This window comes from Pseudomyrmex gracilis, unplaced genomic scaffold (genome assembly GCF_002006095.1).
Source record: "Pseudomyrmex gracilis isolate BER0280 unplaced genomic scaffold, ASM200609v1 scaffold_466, whole genome shotgun sequence".
NCBI classification, from domain to species: Eukaryota; Metazoa; Arthropoda; class Insecta; order Hymenoptera; family Formicidae; genus Pseudomyrmex; species Pseudomyrmex gracilis.
Window position 1 is genome coordinate 1,023 of NW_018021050.1, and position 22,260 is coordinate 23,282.

Genomic DNA, 22,260 nt, shown 5'->3' on the forward strand with positions numbered 1-22,260 from the left:
ACTTTCCAACTACGTACACAGGCGACACTGGGAGCTTTCCAGCTACGTACACAGGCGACACTGTGTAATACAATGTCCATTAGTGTGAAAAAGAGCATGTCAGTGTGTCTCACTCACACTAGTGGACACTGTGTTGCACAGTGTCGTCTGTGTACGTAGCTGAAAAGCTCCCACTGTAGTGTCGCCTGTGTACGTAGTTGGAAAGCACCCTCTTTTTCTCGCGTTCTCTCACTTTCCAATGCTTTGTCTCACTCGCTTAGTAGACGCGCCTGCGCATAATGACGCTCGACTATCTATGCCCATATTTGGACTTCGTGCGTCTCTCTTTCTCGGGCCTTGTGCCTCTCATTGCAAAGATACGCGACTAGCAATATAGAAGTATTACATATATGCGTGTAACACAGTATCCAGTAGTGTGAGAAAGAGCATATCAGTGGTCTAGTTTCCACCGAAACTCTCAATTCGGTTTCACTCCGGTACGGATTAAATTTAGTGTTCCGTTTCCATTGGAAGTAGAGTACTTATAGATCGAAGCGAAAGCGAAATCAGCGCAATTTGACAGGTTTCCATCGACTTAAATTTGATTCTACGTCGCATTAGGTGTGAATTAATGCTTCGGTGGAAACTAGACCACTGTTAACTTATGCCGGAACCGGTAGAGTTTAACTATAGGATTTCAATACTTCTGTTTATACGCATCTGGCAATTTCGTATGAACAGAAGCATTAAAATCCTATAGTTAAACTTTACCAGTTCCGGCATAAGTTACCAGTTATTGCCCGCATAAAGGCCATTGCACGTAGCAAAAATTTAGACGTAGTCACAAGGTCGTAAGCAAATCGACCAATCGCTGGCCAGCATTCCAACTAATGTAAGATAATACTGGTCTGTAATTGGTTAAATTGCTTACGACCTTACGGTTACGGCTAAAATTTTTTCACGTGTAAGGCCTGGTTTATGCGAGCAATAACTGTTAACTTATGCCGGAACCGGTAAAGTTTAACTATATGATTTTAATACTTCTGTTTATACAAAATTGCCGAAGGCGTATAAACAGAAGTATTGGAATCCTATAGTTAAACTCTACCGGTTCCGGCATAAGTTAACAGTTATTGCCCGCATAAACTAGGTCTAAGGGCGATGTCCCATTGAGCGGAAATCTATAGCGGAACGGAATGTGCGGAACCAGCTCGACCAATCATAGCCATTCCGTTTTCTTTCCTTCGCTTATTCTGTGGTTACGATTGGTCGAGCTGGTTCCGCACATTCCGTTCCGCTATAGATTTCCGCTCAATGGGACATCGCCCTAAAGGGTCTAAACCAGGCTTTAGACGACTGCGCATTTTCGGAGCGGTTCATCTTAGTCTTATACCATACACCAAACCAAACCTTTTATCTGTGACTTTGTGTCTGTTGTGTGAAGTATATGTAGGTATGTATATAATTATATTGTTTATTATTTATATATAAGCTGAAGTCTATAAACGATGTGTGTTATGTAGAACTTGATGAAATAAGCATAGCATTTCTCACTATGGGAAAATGCTTTCAATTATTAAAATTTTGTCTGCAAATTAACGTTTCTTATTTTCCGCGCGTTCTTTGCGGCCATGTTCTGGCATTTGTGTTACAACTTATTTTTGAAATCTACAGAGAATTACAGATACCTACATATTTGAGTTAAAAGAATATATAATAATGTGTGTATTTATGTGCATGTTAAAGAAAGCTAAAATAAGTCATATCTTTGTTTGTTACAATTTTAGCTCACATAACCATGTCTATCCCACCATATCTGCTGGGCCCTAATCCATGGGCCACTATGATGGCCCAACAACAAGTCCAGCTAGCAGCTGCCCAAGCACATGCTGCACAAGCTGCAGCTCATGCACAAGCAGCTCATCATGCTCATATGCAAGCAATGGCTGGACCACCATTGCCTCAGATGCCCAAACAGCCTGAAGTCTTATCTGAGGACAAACTTCAGGAGAAAGGTAATGTTTGTTTCTAAACAATGATTTATATATCTTACCTTTTTTAATGGTAATTTCTATTTTTTAGCACAAAAATGGCAGCAGTTGCAATCAAAGCGATTTGCGGAGAAAAGAAAGTTTGGTTTTGTAGATGCTCAAAAAGAAGATATGCCAGCTGAACATATAAGAAAGATTATTAGAGATCATGGTGATATGAGCAGTAGAAAATATCGGCATGACAAACGTGTTTATTTAGGGTAAGTTGTTATAAAAAAACAAAACTGGATATATTGTAAACTTGTATTTCTTATAGAGCATTAAAGTACATGCCACATGCAGTTATGAAATTGTTGGAAAACATGCCTATGCCATGGGAACAAATAAGAGATGTGAAGGTCTTGTATCATATTACAGGAGCTATTACATTTGTCAATGAAATTCCATGGGTTATAGAACCTGTATACATAGCACAATGGGGGTAAGATACAAAAAGACAATTTTGCTTTTTAAGTAGACTGCTAAGCTACTATTTTGAAAGATCTAAAACAATTTCTTTCAGCACAATGTGGATTATGATGAGACGGGAAAAAAGAGATCGTAGGCACTTCAAGAGAATGAGGTTCCCACCTTTTGATGATGAAGAGCCTCCTCTAGATTATGCGGATAACGTTTTGGATGTTGAGCCTTTAGAAGCCATACAAATTGAACTCGATTCAGAAGAAGATGAATCGGTTGCATCATGGTTTTATGAACATAAGCCATTGGTTGGTACTAAGTAAGTTTATGTCTACATTACTTAATTATTAGTGTATTTTGCTACTTTGTTTTTTAATGATGAAAAGCGTAGGGGTCCTGAAATCAACTGATATGTGAGTTGACAACTTGGATAGGTATGTATTATCAGTTATTGTGTGACTGATGGTACAAGCTATCCAGTTGGATAAATGTGCTATGCTGAAACATTCATTATTTAGACTTTATTTTTTTAATATAAATTTAGAGTATCTGAGTATAAAAATATATTTCAGACATGTTAATGGATCTACATATCGGAAATGGAACCTGACGTTGCCACAGATGGCCACTCTGTATCGATTAGCTAACCAATTGTTAACTGATTTGGTGGATCAGAATTTCTTTTATCTCTTTGATCTTAAATCATTCTTTACTGCAAAAGCTTTAAATATGGCTATTCCCGGAGGACCAAAATTTGAACCATTAGTGAAAGATTCAAATACTGCTGATGAAGATTGGAATGAATTCAATGATATAAATAAGATTATTATCAGGCAGCCGATTAGAACAGAATACAGAATTGCATTTCCTTATTTGTACAATAATATGCCTCATTTTGTGCATCTTTCATGGTAAGCTGTGTAATATCTAATGAAAGTTGTATCATTTAGCTTTTTTTTTTTTTTTATCTTCCACACTAGTTTTAAGATCTGCTTGTTAAGATAAAACGATCTTCCTAGCAGTGTGGCAAAGAAAATCTAGTGATTGTTATTTGTATCTTTTGTTGAGATTGTAGAAAGAAACCGCTGATATCACTTACAAAACATAAGTTTTCATAATGTGAAAGTATTTATTATTGTATGTATTATATTATTCTTTACCAAAGCATATGTTTACAGGTATCATGCACCAAACGTTGTGTACATAAAAACCGAAGATCCAGATTTGCCTGCGTTCTATTTCGATCCGTTAATTAATCCAATTTCTCACAGAAATTCGTTGAAAGTAAGTTTCTAACTACTAATTGAGTCAAATAGATTGATAATAACAAATTAATAAGTAATAATGTGTGTAGGCAGCTTCAAGATTTTTAAAAAAATATAAAGACGTTGATAATGGCTGTTTGAAGCAAACACGGATGCTGATGTGTATATTGGTTAAATTTATTGAAAACAAGGTATAAAACGTTTTCGACCTTAGGATTAGGTCAAAAGATTAGTGATTACAGAATCCAATACTCTTATGAATTTGATTGGGACAACGTAAAAATATTAGACAATGAGAGATCTTATAATAAACGTCTGATATCAGATACTCTATACATAAGAAGTCAAAGCCATGGTCTTAATTTGCACCTTTAGTGACACCGAAAATTTAGACAGATCTTATTTACCATTTGTTGATAATACACGTTGACTGAACTGTGTCTTATGATCGCTGATTGTAGCTTTGACTTCTACTTAAAACGACACACACTTGTTCGGTTCTTTCAGTCGCTTTGTTACCATGTAAAGTAGTAAAGTTTTGTTCCTACATTATGAACATTTAATTCGGCACTCATGTGATGACCATTACTACATTGTTTGTAAGTTTTTTCAACAACATTATTGTATTATCCTTGCGAATTTCTATATTAAATTTATTGTTTTGTAGATTTATATTGAAAAAGACCTAATCTTAAGGTCGAAAACGTTTTATACCTTGTTTTCAATAAATTAATTCAACCAATATACACATCAGCATCCGTGTTTGCTTCAAATAGCCATTATCAACGTCTTTATATTTTTTAATAACAAATTAACTTTTTGTATCAATTAATTGCAGACAATAGAGCCGCAAATCGATGATGACGAAGATTTTGTTCTGCCTGGTGAAGTGCAACCGTTTTTACAAGAAATACCCCTTTATACAGATAATACAGCAAATGGAATAGCTCTTTTATGGGCACCAAGGCCATTTAACACCCGTTCGGGAAGAACAAGAAGAGCCATAGACATTCCGCTGGTTAAATCATGGTATAGAGAACATTGTCCGCCTGGTCAGCCTGTAAAAGTACGAGTTAGTTATCAAAAGCTATTGAAATACTTCGTGCTAAATGCATTGAAGCATAGACCACCGAAACCGCAGAAGAAACGCTATCTTTTCCGTTCCTTCAAATCGACCAAGTTTTTCCAGACAACAACGATCGACTGGGTGGAGGCCGGTTTGCAAGTATGCCGTCAAGGATACAATATGTTAAACTTACTGATACACCGAAAAAATCTAAACTATCTTCATTTGGACTACAATTTCAACTTGAAACCTGTCAAGACGCTTACAACAAAAGAAAGGAAAAAATCGCGGTTTGGCAATGCTTTCCACTTGTGCCGAGAAATTCTTCGTCTAACCAAACTCATAATCGATTCTCACGTTCAATATCGATTGAATAACGTAGACGCATTTCAACTTGCTGATGGATTGCAATATATCTTTGCGCACGTTGGTCAGTTAACTGGCATGTATCGATACAAGTATAAACTAATGCGGCAAATCAGAATGTGCAAAGACTTGAAACATTTGATTTATTATCGTTTTAATACCGGTCCAGTTGGTAAAGGACCCGGATGTGGATTTTGGGCGCCCGGTTGGCGTGTCTGGTTGTTCTTCATGAGAGGTATCACTCCTCTTCTGGAAAGATGGCTAGGTAATTTGTTGTCAAGACAGTTCGAAGGTCGTCACTCAAAGGGAGTTGCGAAAACTGTCACAAAACAACGAGTCGAGTCACATTTCGATCTTGAATTACGAGCGTCTGTCATGCATGACATAGTAGACATGATGCCCGAAGGAATAAAGCAAAACAAAGCACGGACGATTCTTCAACATTTAAGTGAAGCCTGGCGCTGCTGGAAGGCAAATATCCCATGGAAAGTACCGGGTTTGCCGATTCCTATTGAGAATATGATATTACGTTATGTCAAAATGAAAGCCGACTGGTGGACCAACACAGCTCATTACAATCGAGAGAGAATTCGACGTGGTGCGACAGTAGACAAGACTGTCTGCAAAAAGAACCTCGGTCGCTTGACACGTCTTTATTTGAAGGCCGAACAGGAACGACAACACAATTACTTGAAAGATGGTCCGTATATATCGCCCGAAGAAGCTGTGGCTATATTTACCACTTCGGTACATTGGTTAGAGTCGCGAAGATTTGCACCAATACCGTTTCCACCTTTATCTTACAAACACGATACAAAACTATTAATATTGGCTCTGGAACGTTTGAAGGAAGCTTACAGTGTTAAATCCAGACTAAATCAAAGTCAACGAGAAGAATTGGGTTTGATAGAACAAGCATATGACAATCCACACGAGGCATTGTCGAGAATCAAGCGACATTTGCTCACGCAGAGAGCTGTCAAGGAAGTCGTTATTGAATTTATAGATCTCTACAGTCATTTGATTTCTGTATACGACGTAGAACCGCTCGAGAAGATTACAGATGCCTACTTGGATCAGTATTTGTGGTACGAGGCGGACAAGAGACGACTCTTCCCGCCTTGGGTGAAACCGGCTGATACAGAACCGCCGCCGCTCCTTGTTTACAAGTGGTGTCAAGGTATCAACAATCTTCAAGATGTATGGGAGGTCAATGAGGGCGAGTGCAACGTGTTGCTTGAATCCAAGTTCGAGAAGCTGTACGAAAAGATCGATCTTACGCTACTCAATAGATTGTTGCGACTAATAGTCGACCATAACATCGCCGATTATATGACGGCAAAGAACAATGTTGTCATTAATTACAAGGATATGAATCACACTAACAGCTATGGGATTATCAGAGGTCTGCAGTTTGCGTCCTTTATCGCTTAGTATTACGAACTAGTGTTGGATCTACTGGTACTGGGTCTGCAGCGAGCCAGCGAAATGGCCGGTCCGCCGCAAATGCCGAATGACTTCTTAACTTTTCAAGATGTTGCTTCCGAAACAGCGCATCCTATTCGATTATATTGTCGCTATGTCGATCGAATACATTTGTTTCTGCGCTTTTCCGCTGACGAGGCAAGAGACCTTATTCAGCGATATCTTACCGAACATCCCGATCCGAACAATGAAAACATTGTCGGCTACAACAATAAGAAATGCTGGCCGCGAGATGCTCGGATGAGACTGATGAAGCATGATGTTAATCTAGGCCGCGCTGTTTTCTGGGATATAAAAAATCGTTTGCCACGTTCCACTACTACTATTCAATGGGAGAATAGTTTCGTCAGCGTCTACAGCAAAGATAATCCCAATTTGCTCTTTAATATGAGCGGATTTGAATGCAGAATTTTGCCCAAGTGTAGAACGACTCATGAGGAGTTTACGCACCGTGATGGCGTCTGGAATCTTCAGAACGAGATTACGAAAGAAAGAACTGCGCAATGCTTTTTGCGCGTCGATGACGAGAGCTTGCAACGTTTTCACAATCGTGTCAGACAAATTTTGATGGCCTCGGGTTCAACTACGTTTACAAAAATTGTCAATAAATGGAATACCGCGTTAATCGGTCTGATGACTTACTTCAGAGAAGCTGTAGTAAATACGCAAGAATTATTGGATCTGTTAGTCAAATGCGAGAACAAGATTCAGACACGTATCAAGATTGGACTCAACTCCAAAATGCCTTCGCGCTTCCCGCCTGTCGTTTTTTATACTCCTAAAGAATTGGGAGGTTTGGGAATGTTATCGATGGGTCATGTATTGATACCGCAATCGGACTTGAGATGGTCGAAGCAAACTGACGTAGGCATAACACATTTTCGTTCGGGTATGAGTCACGATGAAGACCAATTAATTCCGAATTTATATCGATATATACAACCTTGGGAGTCAGAATTTATTGACTCTCAGCGCGTCTGGGCGGAGTATGCATTGAAGAGACAAGAAGCCAACGCTCAGAATCGTAGACTTACTTTGGAAGATCTCGAGGATAGTTGGGATCGCGGCATTCCTAGGATCAATACTCTGTTCCAGAAGGATCGACACACACTGGCGTACGACAAAGGCTGGCGCATTCGCACAGAATTCAAGCAATACCAAGTGCTAAAGCAGAATCCGTTTTGGTGGACTCATCAGCGTCACGATGGCAAACTATGGAATTTGAACAACTATCGAACCGATATGATTCAGGCGCTCGGTGGTGTCGAAGGAATCCTCGAGCATACTCTTTTCAAAGGTACTTACTTCCCGACATGGGAAGGTCTCTTCTGGGAAAAAGCTTCCGGTTTCGAGGAATCGATGAAATATAAAAAGCTGACAAACGCGCAACGTTCCGGTCTCAATCAGATTCCTAATCGTCGTTTCACTTTATGGTGGTCGCCTACGATCAATCGCGCCAACGTCTACGTCGGTTTCCAGGTGCAACTAGATCTAACGGGAATATTTATGCACGGCAAAATACCAACTCTTAAGATTTCGTTGATTCAGATATTCCGCGCTCATTTGTGGCAAAAAGTTCACGAATCCATTGTGATGGATCTCTGCCAAGTATTCGATCAAGAATTGGACGCATTGGAAATTGAGACTGTTCAGAAAGAAACGATTCATCCTCGAAAATCTTACAAGATGAACTCATCGTGCGCGGATATCTTGCTTTTCTCCGCCTACAAATGGAACGTATCTCGACCGTCGCTTCTTGCCGATTCCAAAGATGTGATGGACAACACAACCACGCAGAAGTATTGGATTGACGTTCAGCTAAGATGGGGCGACTACGACTCTCACGATATTGAGAGATATGCTCGCGCCAAGTTCCTGGATTACACTACAGACAATATGTCTATCTATCCATCACCCACCGGTCTTTTAATAGCTATAGATTTGGCGTACAACTTGCACAGCGCCTATGGCAATTGGTTTCCCGGCTGCAAGCCGCTAATACAGCAAGCTATGGCGAAGATTATGAAGGCAAACCCCGCATTGTATGTCTTGCGTGAACGCATCCGTAAAGCGTTGCAACTTTACTCATCCGAACCTACGGAGCCTTATCTCTCCTCACAGAACTACGGCGAACTCTTTTCCAATCAGATTATTTGGTTCGTCGATGATACAAATGTGTATCGCGTGACGATTCATAAGACCTTTGAGGGTAACTTGACAACAAAACCGATTAACGGTGCAATCTTTATTTTTAATCCACGCACTGGACAACTCTTCTTAAAAATTATTCACACCTCTGTCTGGGCCGGACAGAAGCGTCTTGGTCAGCTAGCTAAATGGAAAACTGCCGAAGAAGTTGCTGCTCTTATTCGTTCGTTACCAGTGGAGGAACAGCCCAAGCAGATAATTGTTACTAGGAAGGGAATGTTGGACCCATTGGAAGTACACTTACTGGATTTCCCCAACATAGTTATCAAAGGATCCGAACTGCAATTACCATTCCAAGCATGTCTTAAAGTAGAAAAGTTCGGCGACTTGATTTTGAAAGCAACCGAGCCACAGATGGTGCTTTTCAATCTTTATGACGACTGGCTTAAGACCATTTCATCTTACACTGCGTTTTCGAGGCTGATTCTCATTCTTCGCGCTCTACATGTGAATACTGAACGAACAAAAGTCGTGTTAAAGCCCGATAAAACCACTATAACCGAACCGCATCATATATGGCCGTCGCTGAGTGACGATGAGTGGATCAAAGTAGAGGTGCAGCTGAAAGATTTAATCCTCGCGGACTATGGCAAAAAAAACAATGTCAACGTCGCGTCACTCACTCAATCTGAAATTCGTGATATCATTCTTGGCATGGAGATAAGCGCGCCATCCGCGCAACGTCAACAAATCGCCGAGATTGAGAAGCAGACTAAGGAACAGAGCCAGCTCACTGCCACTACCACACGAACGGTCAACAAGCACGGCGACGAAATTATAACCGCGACTACGTCTAATTATGAGACGCAAACGTTCAGTTCAAAAACTGAATGGCGAGTGCGAGCTATCTCTGCGACCAATCTTCATCTTAGAACGAACCACATCTATGTCTCGTCTGACGATATCAAGGAAACTGGTTATACCTATATTTTACCGAAGAACGTACTAAAGAAATTTGTTACAATCTCTGATCTGCGAGCGCAGATTGCCGGCTATCTGTATGGAATCAGTCCGCCTGATAATCCTCAGGTATTTGTTTAAGAATAGTTTATAAATTTTTTGAAGTTTGAAAGTATTTTCTTGTTATCATTTTTTTGTAAATATTTTCACTTTTTTTTTTTAGAGAAAAGAGAAGAATACTAAAAGTTTAAATATATAGGATATATTATATTTTTGTATATCAATTCTCTGATCTTTTTTTCTTGGTTTTTTGTTTTTACATAATAGGTAAAAGAAATCAGGTGTATTGTAATGGCACCCCAATGGGGAACTCATCAAACGGTTCACTTGCCAAATACATTACCTAACCATCAGTATTTGAAGGAAATGGAGCCGCTGGGTTGGATACACACACAGCCCAATGAGCTACCGCAACTCTCGCCACAAGATATATCCACTCACGCCCGAATCATGGCGGAGAATTCCATTTGGGACGGTGAAAAAACCATCGTCATTACTTGCAGCTTTACACCTGGCTCCTGTTCTCTCACAGCGTATAAGCTGACGCCAAGCGGTTTCGAATGGGGCAAACAGAATACGGACAAAGGCAACAATCCGAAAGGTTATCTACCCAGTCATTATGAAAAAGTACAGATGCTTCTGTCCGATCGTTTCCTGGGCTTTTTTATGGTGCCTAGTCAAGGCTCGTGGAATTACAATTTTATGGGAGTGAGACACGATCCTAACATGAAATTTGAGTTGCAACTGGCAAACCCGAAAGAGTTTTATCATGAGGTGCATAGACCGGCTCATTTCCTCAATTTCTCGAGCTTAGAAGATGGCGAAGGAGTTGGGGCAGATCGAGAAGATATGTTTGCGTAAATTAAAATCTTCATTTAATACTTTTATAATAGTTTTAATTGACAAATCGTATCAAAACAATACAAAATGCAACGCATAAGATATATGTAGTAATTCAATTTAAGTTTTTTTGGTTTATTATGGCGTTAACTACTAACTATATATATACAATATCACGTACGTAGTGTGTGTAAAATATGTATTAAGTTATGTTTACTTAGCAACTTAAAAGCGTAGAAACCATTTTGTTTTAATTCTTTTACATTCGAGATATTTTTCTCTGCATATGTGATAATAATATTTTTCTCTGTATCAAAAGGTAAATTTGTACAAATCTTTATGATATATAATAATTGATATCTTAATGATAAAAATTTGTCTTCTAAAAGCGAAAGAATAATAGAACATTTATTTGCATTACAATATTACGAATCTATTTTATTTGAAGAACATTTCTCCAATTTACGTTTAGCTATGTAAATTAATATTCTGCAGAGGTATGATCCTCAATGTAGTAGTATGCGAGACCGAGCTGAAGTGATCACTATTCGTCAAGTTTCTGCGAGGACAGAATCGACAATTATTAAATCGTTTTATCAACAAATTTTTGGTTTTCTTCTTGAACACGAATAATATGAAGATAACAAGGCCTTGCAGGATATTTGTCAGGTCGATGAGATACCAAAAATATATCGGCACATAAGCGAACATGTCCATGACCCATGATACTATTTCCAAAGACCAACTCATGCCCATAACGATAAACAATTTGAAGTATATGCTGAACCTGCAAGCAATTATATTTATCTCTATGTGTGATCTATCATCTATAAATATGTAGATAGATGGACAGATAGACAGTGTACGAACCGTTGTTCTCTATCGATGTGACGTCTGCTCTCCGAGCTTTTCAAATGGATCGTGCTCTTTTTGTGACGTTTAATCTTTTGGGTTGTGGAAATAAATAAACAAATGTTAAAAATAATGGTAACACTTATAGGACCCCAGAAATACAGCACTTCCGCTAAATCCGCTGAAAATAAATTTCTTGCATTATGTGAGAAACTCAATAAAATGCTTAATATTACTTAATATTCATAACAAGTCAATTGCCGATGTCATACAATGATACCAAAAAGTAGTGAGACAGAATTGCGGTCGAAAATCTTCTGGTATACCAGGAACAAAGTCCATGATGGCACTAACAGATGTAAGAAATAACGCACTTCCCCATGCATAGATCGAATATATTACAAATTTCTTTCGTTTTTCTTGCTTTACGCTCCTGTGTAACGAACGAAATTCTCTACAAAACAACATACATAATTAGGCTTAATTTAATACATTAATTTTACTATTTAATTATTTAGTTTTTTATACTTTGCAGATGATAACTATATTGACAATTATCTTACACTCTTACCTTAATGTCCACCAAATATCAAAGCACATCACGTTCAACCAGAAGAAACTCGCCGTAAAAGTGAAGGTAACTGTAAGAGCTGAAATATTATAATGAGGAAAACATGAACACATTTTGTCATAATTTATAGGTTTAAAATTAAACTAACTAACTAGGTAAGCAGATCATATTAGGTGCATATACCAATTATGATGCAAAAAGGATAAATCTCTTGGATTTGTATCAGTTCTATTCCTATTGCTCCCAATGTACCGTATGTCGTTATCAAGCAACCAACATATTTAAGTAATGTCTGACCATGTATGTTCCTCAGCTCAGGTAGCAGCCAATAAACGATGTACGTAGCAATCAAGAACGGTACGGAAATGAGCATTCCGAGAGAATATACTAATCGCGATTGAACATCGGCTTCTTCATCGCTTGCAATAATATATTGCTTACAATAATGTACAAAATAGTTTGAATACACTTTGTCTTTATCCTTGTTCATCAATCTCGTTAGACAGTACTGATGATAGTCAAGGAGGTAATACGTTAAATCAGGCAAAGGATGCAATATAGAACCGTTCGACAAAAGATACCAGTTGTTTTTTTCAAAAATGTTTGACAATAATGGAAATTGATTTTCAAAGCACGTAGGTCTTTGCACCACAAAGAAAAAATGCTCGTGGCTCATACTGATGTTTTTCGATGCAAGATCAATCTCATAAATTTTCGGCACTCGTTTCTCTTGTATCGTTGCGTTTGTTGCGCTTTCCTCGCAATCGAAATTTCCAATAACAAAATAAGTGTCATTGTAACAACATAATGGTATACGCGGTTTTGTCTTTATTTTTGAGTTTAAATAAGTCTTATTGCTTTCCGATGTGACAACTGCGAATCGCATTTCCATCAGGATCGCGAAAAACACGAGAAAGAGCACTGTTTCTAGACGTTTCATTGTGCACTAATTAGTGAAACCATTATTACTTGCAACTCGTAATAATTATCAATGTTTTTTATCATGCCTAGAATGTTACTAATGAAGAAGTATCACGAGAAATAGCGGAAGAGATAGAGAGAAAGATAAGATGATGGTCTCTAGAGAGAATATGTGTATGATTTACGCTATATTTATAAAACTGAAAAATTAATTTCTTTTCTTATAATTTCTTCTACTTTTATGGTGTATTTTATATGCAAGCTTACTTTTCTCAAAAAAGTTTGATTTGATCGCGATTATTAGAAGAAGTTCAAATTGCCGATTATCTATTATATAATATTCGACTAGTATATTTCAGGTAAATATCACGCATGTGGTTTAACTTTGTAATAAAATATTGAATAAATGAGTAAACAATAAATACATATATTGTGATGCTCTTTATTGTTTGGTTTCTCGTCTAGCTATCGTATACGTAGACGATTACAAACATATATATGTGATACAATAGTGAATAGTGATATGAATGTAGATAGAAAGCTTACACATAATATTTAACGTTGATAGCATGGAAAAATAAACTATACGTTTGATATGCTTCGCATCAAAATTGTGCGTGTCAAACATTTTATCTACTTAATCAAATTCATAACAAAACCGTTATCTATTAGACATAATAGCTATCGTTTGTGATGGCATTTACAAATAAAAGCGTGGAGATACATTTTCTATTTATGTATAACATTGACCTAGTTTGCACCGTACATCTTTTTGATAATCAAATAAAATTCGTTTTTCAATGCAAAATTCTGTGTTTACACCATTATAAGTATGCTTGATACGCATACCATTTTGATATGCGTATCGTACCATCTTAATATCGTTTACATCATTGAAATTAAGCCGATTTAGTACAGAATATAAATAGTACTTGATACGCGTAGTAAGCAATTGGTGCAAACTATAGGTCATTATTCTGTAAAGTACTTGTATAACTTAAACCAAAATAACTTAAAAAAATCATAATAAAAAACGTATAATACGAATATATTGATGACAATATATTCTTATTATAGAATATATTGATTGATCTACAAAAATTATTCTGTACTTCAGTGCAAAAGATATCAATACCATTATATATATAGTATTGATACATATATATAAGATAATATATAAGAGAATATCATATTATATTATATAAGACTGTTTGGATGCATAAAATAAAAAAATACGTCTAATTTGACATATATGTATATGTATATAAAGTAGCGTTGCAATGTTACCCGTCTTTTGATTTTACTGTAGACTATACCCTGATAAAAAAACATTTACAAAATTATGTGGCGAAATCTTGCACTAAAAATGTAATTTGCAATTATACAGGTATATTTTAGGAAATCGATGTAAAAACATTGATCTTTTATCAAATATTTGTAGTTTGCAAAATTACTTTCCAAATACTATTTCGGCAAAAGAAATAACGATATGGCGTATCATCTTAGCAGTATATTTGCAAAATTAATTTCAAAAAGAAATTGTTCAATACTTGAAAAAAAAATTTCAGCTATGTGATGTTTAAAATATGTAGAAATATAATTGCATATAAAGAAATCAACGTAATTCATGTATATACTTATGGAAATGCATAACGACTTTTTCGCAATTTTTGACAAATATTATTTACAAAATTTTATTTCGACTAAACTGTTGCGTTATGGCGAATCATCTTAGTGCAATCATTACAGGATTGTCGTTATTCATGATGCCATTTTTGTGCAATATTTTCACAATTTGCCTATTAGTAATAAAAATGTAATTTCAACTGTTGTATGCAAATTATTAATAGTAGTACTGGACGTGAAAAGATAGCGTAGAAGAGAAATATCATCCCAGACGGACAAACTACAATTGAAGAAAAAGAATGGAATATTTTTCGAATTATTACCGACTTTATGGCGATGTGAGTACATCAAAATATTCAAAATCTGTTTGTCTATTCACAATCGCCAAATCGTCAGTTCGGTTGACGTTACAAATAAAGAGATCTCAAAACGCACAATAATATATTATTAATCTCAACTAGGGAACTAAATTATGAAAGTGCAGTTAATTCGTAGAAAGTATTCTTTTTTTGTCACTTATTGCAGAACTAAGTATCAGCTTCATCAGACAAGCTCTTGGCGCGATAGTTTACTTGCGCATAGGGACTGACTTTTTCCTGCATAGGCATCACTCCCGATGTGGTAGTGCAAGTGCGAGAGGCTGAGCTGTGAAGACCGCTGCGTATTGAGTTTCTGGAAAATATACTGCGATCCTGACAGTCAAATCGCTTCAGCAACAGTCGCTTGATCTTTTCTTTCCACACGAATATAATAAAAATAATAAGACCTTGTAGAGTGTTGGTCAGATCTGTCAGATACCAAACATATGCTGGCGCGCTCTTGAATAGCCATGACACTATTTCCATTGACCAGTTTATGCCCATTACAATGAATAATTTCAGGTACAAATTAAACCTGCAAAAGCCAAATAATAATAACAACAACAACAACAACAACAATAATAATAATATTATTATTATTGTTATATATATATATGTATATATTACACACACACAGAGTTTTTATTATTAGCTTCTATAATCATCATTAATATAACTGAAATGATTTTTTTGAAATCATTACAAAAATGATCGTTCAAATCGAAGTTTAATTAGAAAGACTCCACAAAATTATTAAAAAAAGATATGAAATAACTAAAAAAAAATAATAAAAATAAATGCAGTATTATAGTTGTGCATTAAAAACAAGGGTGCCTTAAAACACGACATCAAACATTTTTTTGCTTTGTTGTAAAGCTTTCTTAAAAAATTTTTGAGAAGAAACGTAATTCTCCTTAGCTTTATAATATAAAAGAGCATCCACTTTTTGATTTTATATTCGCACGATTGTTTGTCATTCTTTTTGGAATCGCAGATGCTCTCGAAAAATCTTGCGCGTAGCGAGATCGAAAACGGCGCGGGTAATGTTTGTTTCTTCAGAAGATTTCGTAATTATCAAAGCAAACCGCGGCATGGGAAAGTTGCCGTCTAAAAATAATCATCTTGTTAGGAACGACGAGAATCGACATTATGCGAAAACCGTTTGCACATTAATATATCGATGTATGTAAATGTTGCGTTAATACACGATGAGTTATATATTAAGTGCAAAGTTGACGTACAAACCATTGCTTGTTGTCGTCGTGGCGTCTACTCTCTGAGCTTCTCAAATGATGAGCCGTGTCTTTTTTGTGGCGCACAATCTTTAATGCTGTCGATATGAACAAGCAAATATTGCATAGAACTGTGAGACTCATCGGACCATAAAAATATAACGCCTTTGCTGAATCCGCTGAAACATAAATCGAATATTTTACATTACATGCTGCTTTTGTGCAAATGCAAATGTTTATTTCGTCTTAACCGAAGTGACTTTATTATCCGGTTTTTCTCACAAAATACGCTATCCGCTACAGTATTAATAGAGCTAAATTGCTGCAATATTACTTACTGGAGAACCAACATCTCTCAGCGCCAAATTCCGGTCGGATAAATTTCTTTGGCATGCTGGGAACAAAATCCATAATGGCGCAAACGAGAGTGAAGATAGAGGCACTTCCCCACGCGTAGATCGAATACATAATAAATTTTTTCTTCTCTCGTTGCTTTACGCTACCTTGTAGTGAGCGGAATCCACTGTAAAACGCGACACATTTATGCTTAATTAGGATATGACAAGTAAAATAAATTATAAAAACCAAATGTATACATATTTAACATTTTTTAATTTATAATTTAATAATTTAAATTATTATTATTATTTTCATCTAAAGTTCTTGGAAAGTGTGTTTTACATAACATTATTTAGTTTTTGTTGATATCTTTTATGGAAATAGCAAAGTAGGAATGTACATACATATACATACGTACATACGTACATACATATGTGTATATACATATATACAGGGTGTCTCAAACCGCGCCATCCACTTAAAAACGAAGGAAATGGTTATTTTAAAAAATGTTTCAGACAAAAGTTGTTAAGGAACAAGTGATGCATTACATTGGCATATGCCAATGATTGACCTTGAGTGGTGTCATGAAGGTCATGTCAAGGTCAACTTGAATTTTTGAAATGGAAACCCTTAATTTTTATTTCATATTCTTGTAGCTGACGTCAAGGCGTTTTCGAAACACTTACAAATCTTTTTTAGTTGAGATCTTTCTGAGTTATGAGACTTCAAAATTTAAGTAACGCCGGCGTTAGCATTACCCAAGATGTACCGCGTAGAGGTCGTACGGTCAGATTTACATCTCTTTGGAGTGCTTGATTAAAGTAAATCCACTTACCTTTCACGTGTGTGTGTGTGTTGTGTAAACACAGCCAAAGATAAGGACTCCAGAGTTTGTCAGCCCCTCAGTATTTTTTACGACTCTAAACCCTCTCTGCTGTGTGTGCGCGTGCGTGTGTGTGTGGTTAGATATGTAGTATATGTTCAGGCTTGGTGTTCAAAATGTCTACCGTTTGCTTCAGTGTAAGCAAATATTCTTTTCTGGAAATTATTTGTTGCAGAAAGAATTTTATCAGCATCTAAACAATGAAAAAGACAAGAGGACACTTTAATCAAGCATCCCAAAGAGGTGTAAATCTGACCGTACGACTTCTACGCGGTACGTCTTGGGTAATGCTAACGCCGGCGGTACTTAAATTTTGAAGTCTCATAACTCAGAAAGATCTCAACTAAAAAAGATTTGCAAGCAGTGTTTCGAAAACGCCTTGACGTCAGCTACAAGCCCAGATAACCAAGACTGAGTGAGCATATTTTGCAAAATCTGCAATAACACATTATGCCAGTACAATGTAGCCAGCATTCAATGTAGCCAACATAATCTGTTATTTCAACTAGTGTCGACAGAAAAACAGAAAAAAAAAAGAGAATATAAATGTGTCATGCCGTGATGCAAATATTATTGCATCAATCAAGCAGAACTTGCTCAAAAAATTTAGCAGATTTGAAGCATAACGTGCTATTGTCATTTAATTCTTCATTTATTTTTATATTTTTGTGTTGTTTTCTTTACATATTGTGCCTACATAATTCACTCACTATGATGACACAGCTGAGTGGAATCTGCTGCAAAGTGCTGATTAAATCTGCGTGCATACTGCTGGCATACTGCTATCATTTGGCTATCGGGGAGAATATGTAATAAAAATTAAGGATTCCCATTTCAAAAATTCAAGTTGATCTTGACATGAACTTCACGACGCCATTCAAGGTCAATCGCATATGCAATGTAATGCATCACTTGTTCCCTAACAACTTTTGTCTGAAACATTTTTCAAAGTAACCAGTTCCTTTGTTAAGTAAATGGCGCAGGTAATCTGAGACACCCTGTATATACATATTTATATACTATATATACACCCAGCAAATAATTTGGTTATGGAATGTCGCGATTTTATCGCCAACCAGTCAACAAAATTTGTAGACCAAATCCATATACATCTGTGTTCTCTTTAGGATATGGTTTGGTGACCATGGTGGACATGTTGCGTTCTTCGTCTCCGTATGCTAACAGCTTTGGTAGAACCAATGCATGTTTCCGTATTGTAGCGTTTCTGCAAACACTTTCTGTTGCCAAGGTTTGCGCAGTCAGAAATTGTTTGCTGGGTATATTTATATAGTGTCACAAAAAGGTTAAGACCTCTGAATATATCGAAAAATATAAGTTTTACAGAAAAGTGTTTCACATAAAAGTTGTAGGGTTTAAAAAAATCTATTTACTGATCTATTTACTGATCTATTTACTACGCGTATCAGTTGACTTTGATGGCGTCGCCAAGGTCAAATCAAGGTCACATCGATTTATATTAATGGCATTCCCTAATTTTTATCACGTATTCTTGTAGCTTAATTCAAGAAGAAAACTTTCCAAAACACTATAATAAAATTTATTTTTTTATTAAGTACTTTTTAATGAAAATAACTTTTATGTTATATCCCATACAGCACAAAAACTTGCAGTTACATTGCAGGATTATTGCAATATCGCAGATTACGCGATAATATTTCTGTGACTTTATAGATATTAGGTATTTTAACGTATATATATATAATACATATTTTGGCGTAAGATAATAGCAAGATTGTAAAAATCTTGCAGAAACATTGCAAAACACTGCACATAATTTATTATATAGTTGCGTTCACAGGACGCAACAGTCATTAACTTTTGAGAAATGAATTTATTTATCAGATATAGAAATATACATCATACGTATTTTTTATATTTATTTCAGTAATTTCAGTATCGCAATGTTTGCATTGAATGCATTGTACATACATTTGCCATCACTATCGCGCATACGCGGAAAAGGATCTTGCCTGAATACGTTGACTGTACTGAGTGTGCTGAGTTATTTTTACTAGGCTCTGTCTTTAGTTTATGTTTTGTTGATTACGGCTGCTTTCTTTTTAGGAGACACAGTCGACATAAGTCGACACAAAAGTCATTCTGTTTTCGTTCAGTATTCAGTGAGAAACAAAAACAGAATGACTCTTGTGTCGACTTGTGTCGACTGTGTCTCCTAAAAGGAAAGCAGCCTACGTTAAGATATGTATTGTATAGACATTGTATAAGGCAAGTGTAGACATTACAATAAGGCAAGGCGTAATTGGAAGAAAAAGCAAAAATAACTAGGATAAAAGATAAAATAACTAAGTAAAATTATTCTTTAATTATGTAATTGTATTTAACTACTTTGAGATTATATTGTATTTTTTGACTATTGTATTTTAATTCCCCAGTTATTTCCTGTTGCAGGACTGCCTTGCTTACAAGAGTTTTACAAACTGCTTTATATAACACTATTGATTTGTGGCATATCATTTGATAAGTCTGTGAACTACTTCTACAGTGCGAAATAGTTTTGTATATTATTGACACTTGTATTTTTATTTTAATTTGTTTAACAGACTGCCTATTTATAGGGTAAAAATAAATTGAATATGTTTATACTACGTGTAATATATATTTCTAATATGTGTATATGTGTGTGTGTATATGTAAAAAATATAATAATTAATATAATAAAGTATATGTTAATATTAAAATTGTTTCTATTTATAATAAAACAATTGTTTCTATTTATAATGAAACAACTTTAATATTAACGTATATTACGTATTTTATTATATTAATTATTATATTTTTATAAAGTGTTAATAAAATGCAATATCTATATTGCAGCACAATCTTGCTAAAGACGGACATTTTTATGTTCTCTTACGGAAAAAACGTTCAACTATTGACCGTAACGTACAAAATCACGTTCAACTTGACCATAAACTTTCAATATTATATTCAGCGTTATACGTTCAATTTTGAGCGTTTACGGTCAAATTGAACGTGATCTCGTAAGTTACGATCAATAGTTGAACGTTTTTTCCGTAAGGGAACATAAAAATGTCCGCTTTTTCCGCAAAGATATAACTAATATATCTACTTGCAATTAATTTTTAGAATAAAATTAAAACTTTTTGAAATTTACATTTAATTCTATCTAATCATAAACTAAAACATAGTGCTTTTTAATTATATAGCAATGCATCGTTTAGTTTCCAATTTAATTGAAACAAAAATAAAACGAGTAGAGATGCAATAAGAGTGGTTTTAATCAAACTTTTGATTAAAATTAGGAAATACATGTGTTAAAGTATGCAGAGCTGAACAATACACTTGTGTTTACACGGATGCGTAAACATATAAGGACGACACATAATGCCGTATAATATATATAATACATGCTCACACAATAAAGAGAAAAATTAATCCGGTTCCAAGTACGCTCTTTTTCTGTAATTGATTACAAAGTGAACGCAGAGGTGTGCGCGTACACATACATACACGCAGTCGTCACACCCTCATAATCTCACGAAACGGGCTTGGCGACAGAAAGTCAGCCCATCTTCCCTATTACACGAGAAAGGTAAATAGCGACATTGTGACCTCGTATTATACGTGGAATTTCATTTCACGTGAGAAATAAAAATTTACTTTGTGGTATTTCACCAAAATTAGTTTGCTCGTAATGAGAAAAAAAGTAAATTAAAGTTGCGTGTACATTATACTAGTAACCATGCGATTAGAAGCGTGCGCAAATCACATCAGCATTTTAATCTTTTATCCTTTTCTTTTTTCATAAAAATCATAAAGAATGATAACATTAATTGAATTTTTTAATGTGGATTTATGTAAAAAAAATTATTTATTAGATTTATGTAAAACTATCTCAAACATTCTCGCAAAAGTAGTGTGAAACTGTTTACGCGATTAACAAGGCAGATATAACCAGAGAATAGAGCGTTTCCCGAATAGTTTGTCTGAGTAATGTTTTAGACCGATAGCGACGTTTGACCGCGTAAAAGAACAAAATTAACTCGATCGTTGTTTGCACCGCATACGCGCGCCGGTCACGTACCGGATATTAATTCGCGTCCTTTTGCTATCAATTTTCCCCTCAGTGTTTGTCAATTATCAAATTTCACTCCGTCGAATCGAGTAGAACTTAGGAAAATACTTGGCAAATTAATTAATCATTTTATATATAATCTAGACCTATATCTACAAATGTTTTTTTTTACTAAATTGTAATTAATGTTCGATATAACAATTTTATATATATAATTTTATATGTACTATATAATAATTTTTATATATATGTATAATAATTTTCATTATTTATATATATACATATAATTTGTTGTAAAAAATGTTTAAAAAATATATATCAGAACTTATTTTAATATATTATATGTTAAAAAACAAGTTTTAAGTTTCATTATTTTGATTATAGGTAATGTATATAACATAAAAGATATTTATAATAACTTACCCAAATGTCCACCAAATGTCAAAGCACATAACGTTCAGCCAGAAGAAACTCGCCAAAAACGAGAAGTGAATGACGAAAGCTGAAACAGACAAATAAATGTTTTAATGTAGAAAATCTTTACAAAGATTTATTGTTTTATTTCTAAAAAAAAAGTACAGAACGCAGGAAACGGTCATCAATTTAAAAAACAAAAAAAAAGAAAAACATATCGTAGCGTAGAAATAAGATTTTTACTTTTTTATGTTCGAAAGACGGTGAGTATATATCTGTAAAGAGTTTTAGTATAAGATATTCATTATGTTGATGTAAAATGATAAATCTGATAAATGATAATAAAATACTTCATCTAGCGTA

The 22,260-nt window shown here is 35.4% G+C and overlaps 3 protein-coding genes across 11 annotated transcripts in view; 1 reads left to right on the forward strand and 2 right to left on the reverse strand.

The window, feature by feature from the left end:
- Window positions 1-1,347: 1,347 nt before the first annotated feature.
- On the forward strand, window positions 1,348-11,044 carry LOC109860764 (pre-mRNA-processing-splicing factor 8). The gene is given in 9 exon segments (XM_020440048.1): window positions 1,348-1,432; window positions 1,767-1,994; window positions 2,062-2,230; window positions 2,287-2,451; window positions 2,533-2,748; window positions 3,002-3,340; window positions 3,608-3,713; window positions 4,533-9,848; window positions 10,047-11,044. Coding segments are annotated over 8 exon segments (7,122 nt in total). The 5' UTR covers window positions 1,348-1,432; window positions 1,767-1,777; the 3' UTR covers window positions 10,641-11,044.
- A 19-nt stretch (window positions 11,045-11,063) lies between these two features.
- Window positions 11,064-14,166, reverse strand: LOC109860767 (G-protein coupled receptor Mth2-like). The gene is made up of 5 exons (XM_020440059.1): window positions 12,226-14,166; window positions 12,043-12,121; window positions 11,744-11,925; window positions 11,490-11,652; window positions 11,064-11,406 (listed from the first exon to the last, which is right to left on the reverse strand). The coding sequence occupies exons 1-5, from the start codon at window positions 12,980-12,982 to the stop codon at window positions 11,088-11,090; spliced, it is 1,500 nt and encodes a 499-aa protein (XP_020295648.1). The 5' UTR covers window positions 12,983-14,166; the 3' UTR covers window positions 11,064-11,087.
- A 545-nt stretch (window positions 14,167-14,711) lies between these two features.
- Window positions 14,712-22,260, reverse strand: part of LOC109860765 (G-protein coupled receptor Mth2-like) — a 29,262-nt gene continuing 21,713 nt past the window's right edge. For 7 of the 9 annotated variants that reach the window (XM_020440056.1, XM_020440050.1, XM_020440057.1 and 4 more), the window contains 4 exons: window positions 21,907-21,985; window positions 16,519-16,703; window positions 16,194-16,359; window positions 14,712-15,483 (listed from right to left, as the gene is read on the reverse strand). In XM_020440056.1, the coding sequence (XP_020295645.1) occupies window positions 15,117-15,483; window positions 16,194-16,359; window positions 16,519-16,703; window positions 21,907-21,985 (797 nt within the window). In that variant the 3' untranslated portion in view covers window positions 14,712-15,116. Of the gene's footprint in view, window positions 15,484-15,872; window positions 16,056-16,189; window positions 16,360-16,518; window positions 16,704-21,906; window positions 21,986-22,260 lie in introns of those variants that run through there. The other 2 variants (XM_020440054.1, XM_020440053.1) reach the window with 2 other exon arrangements.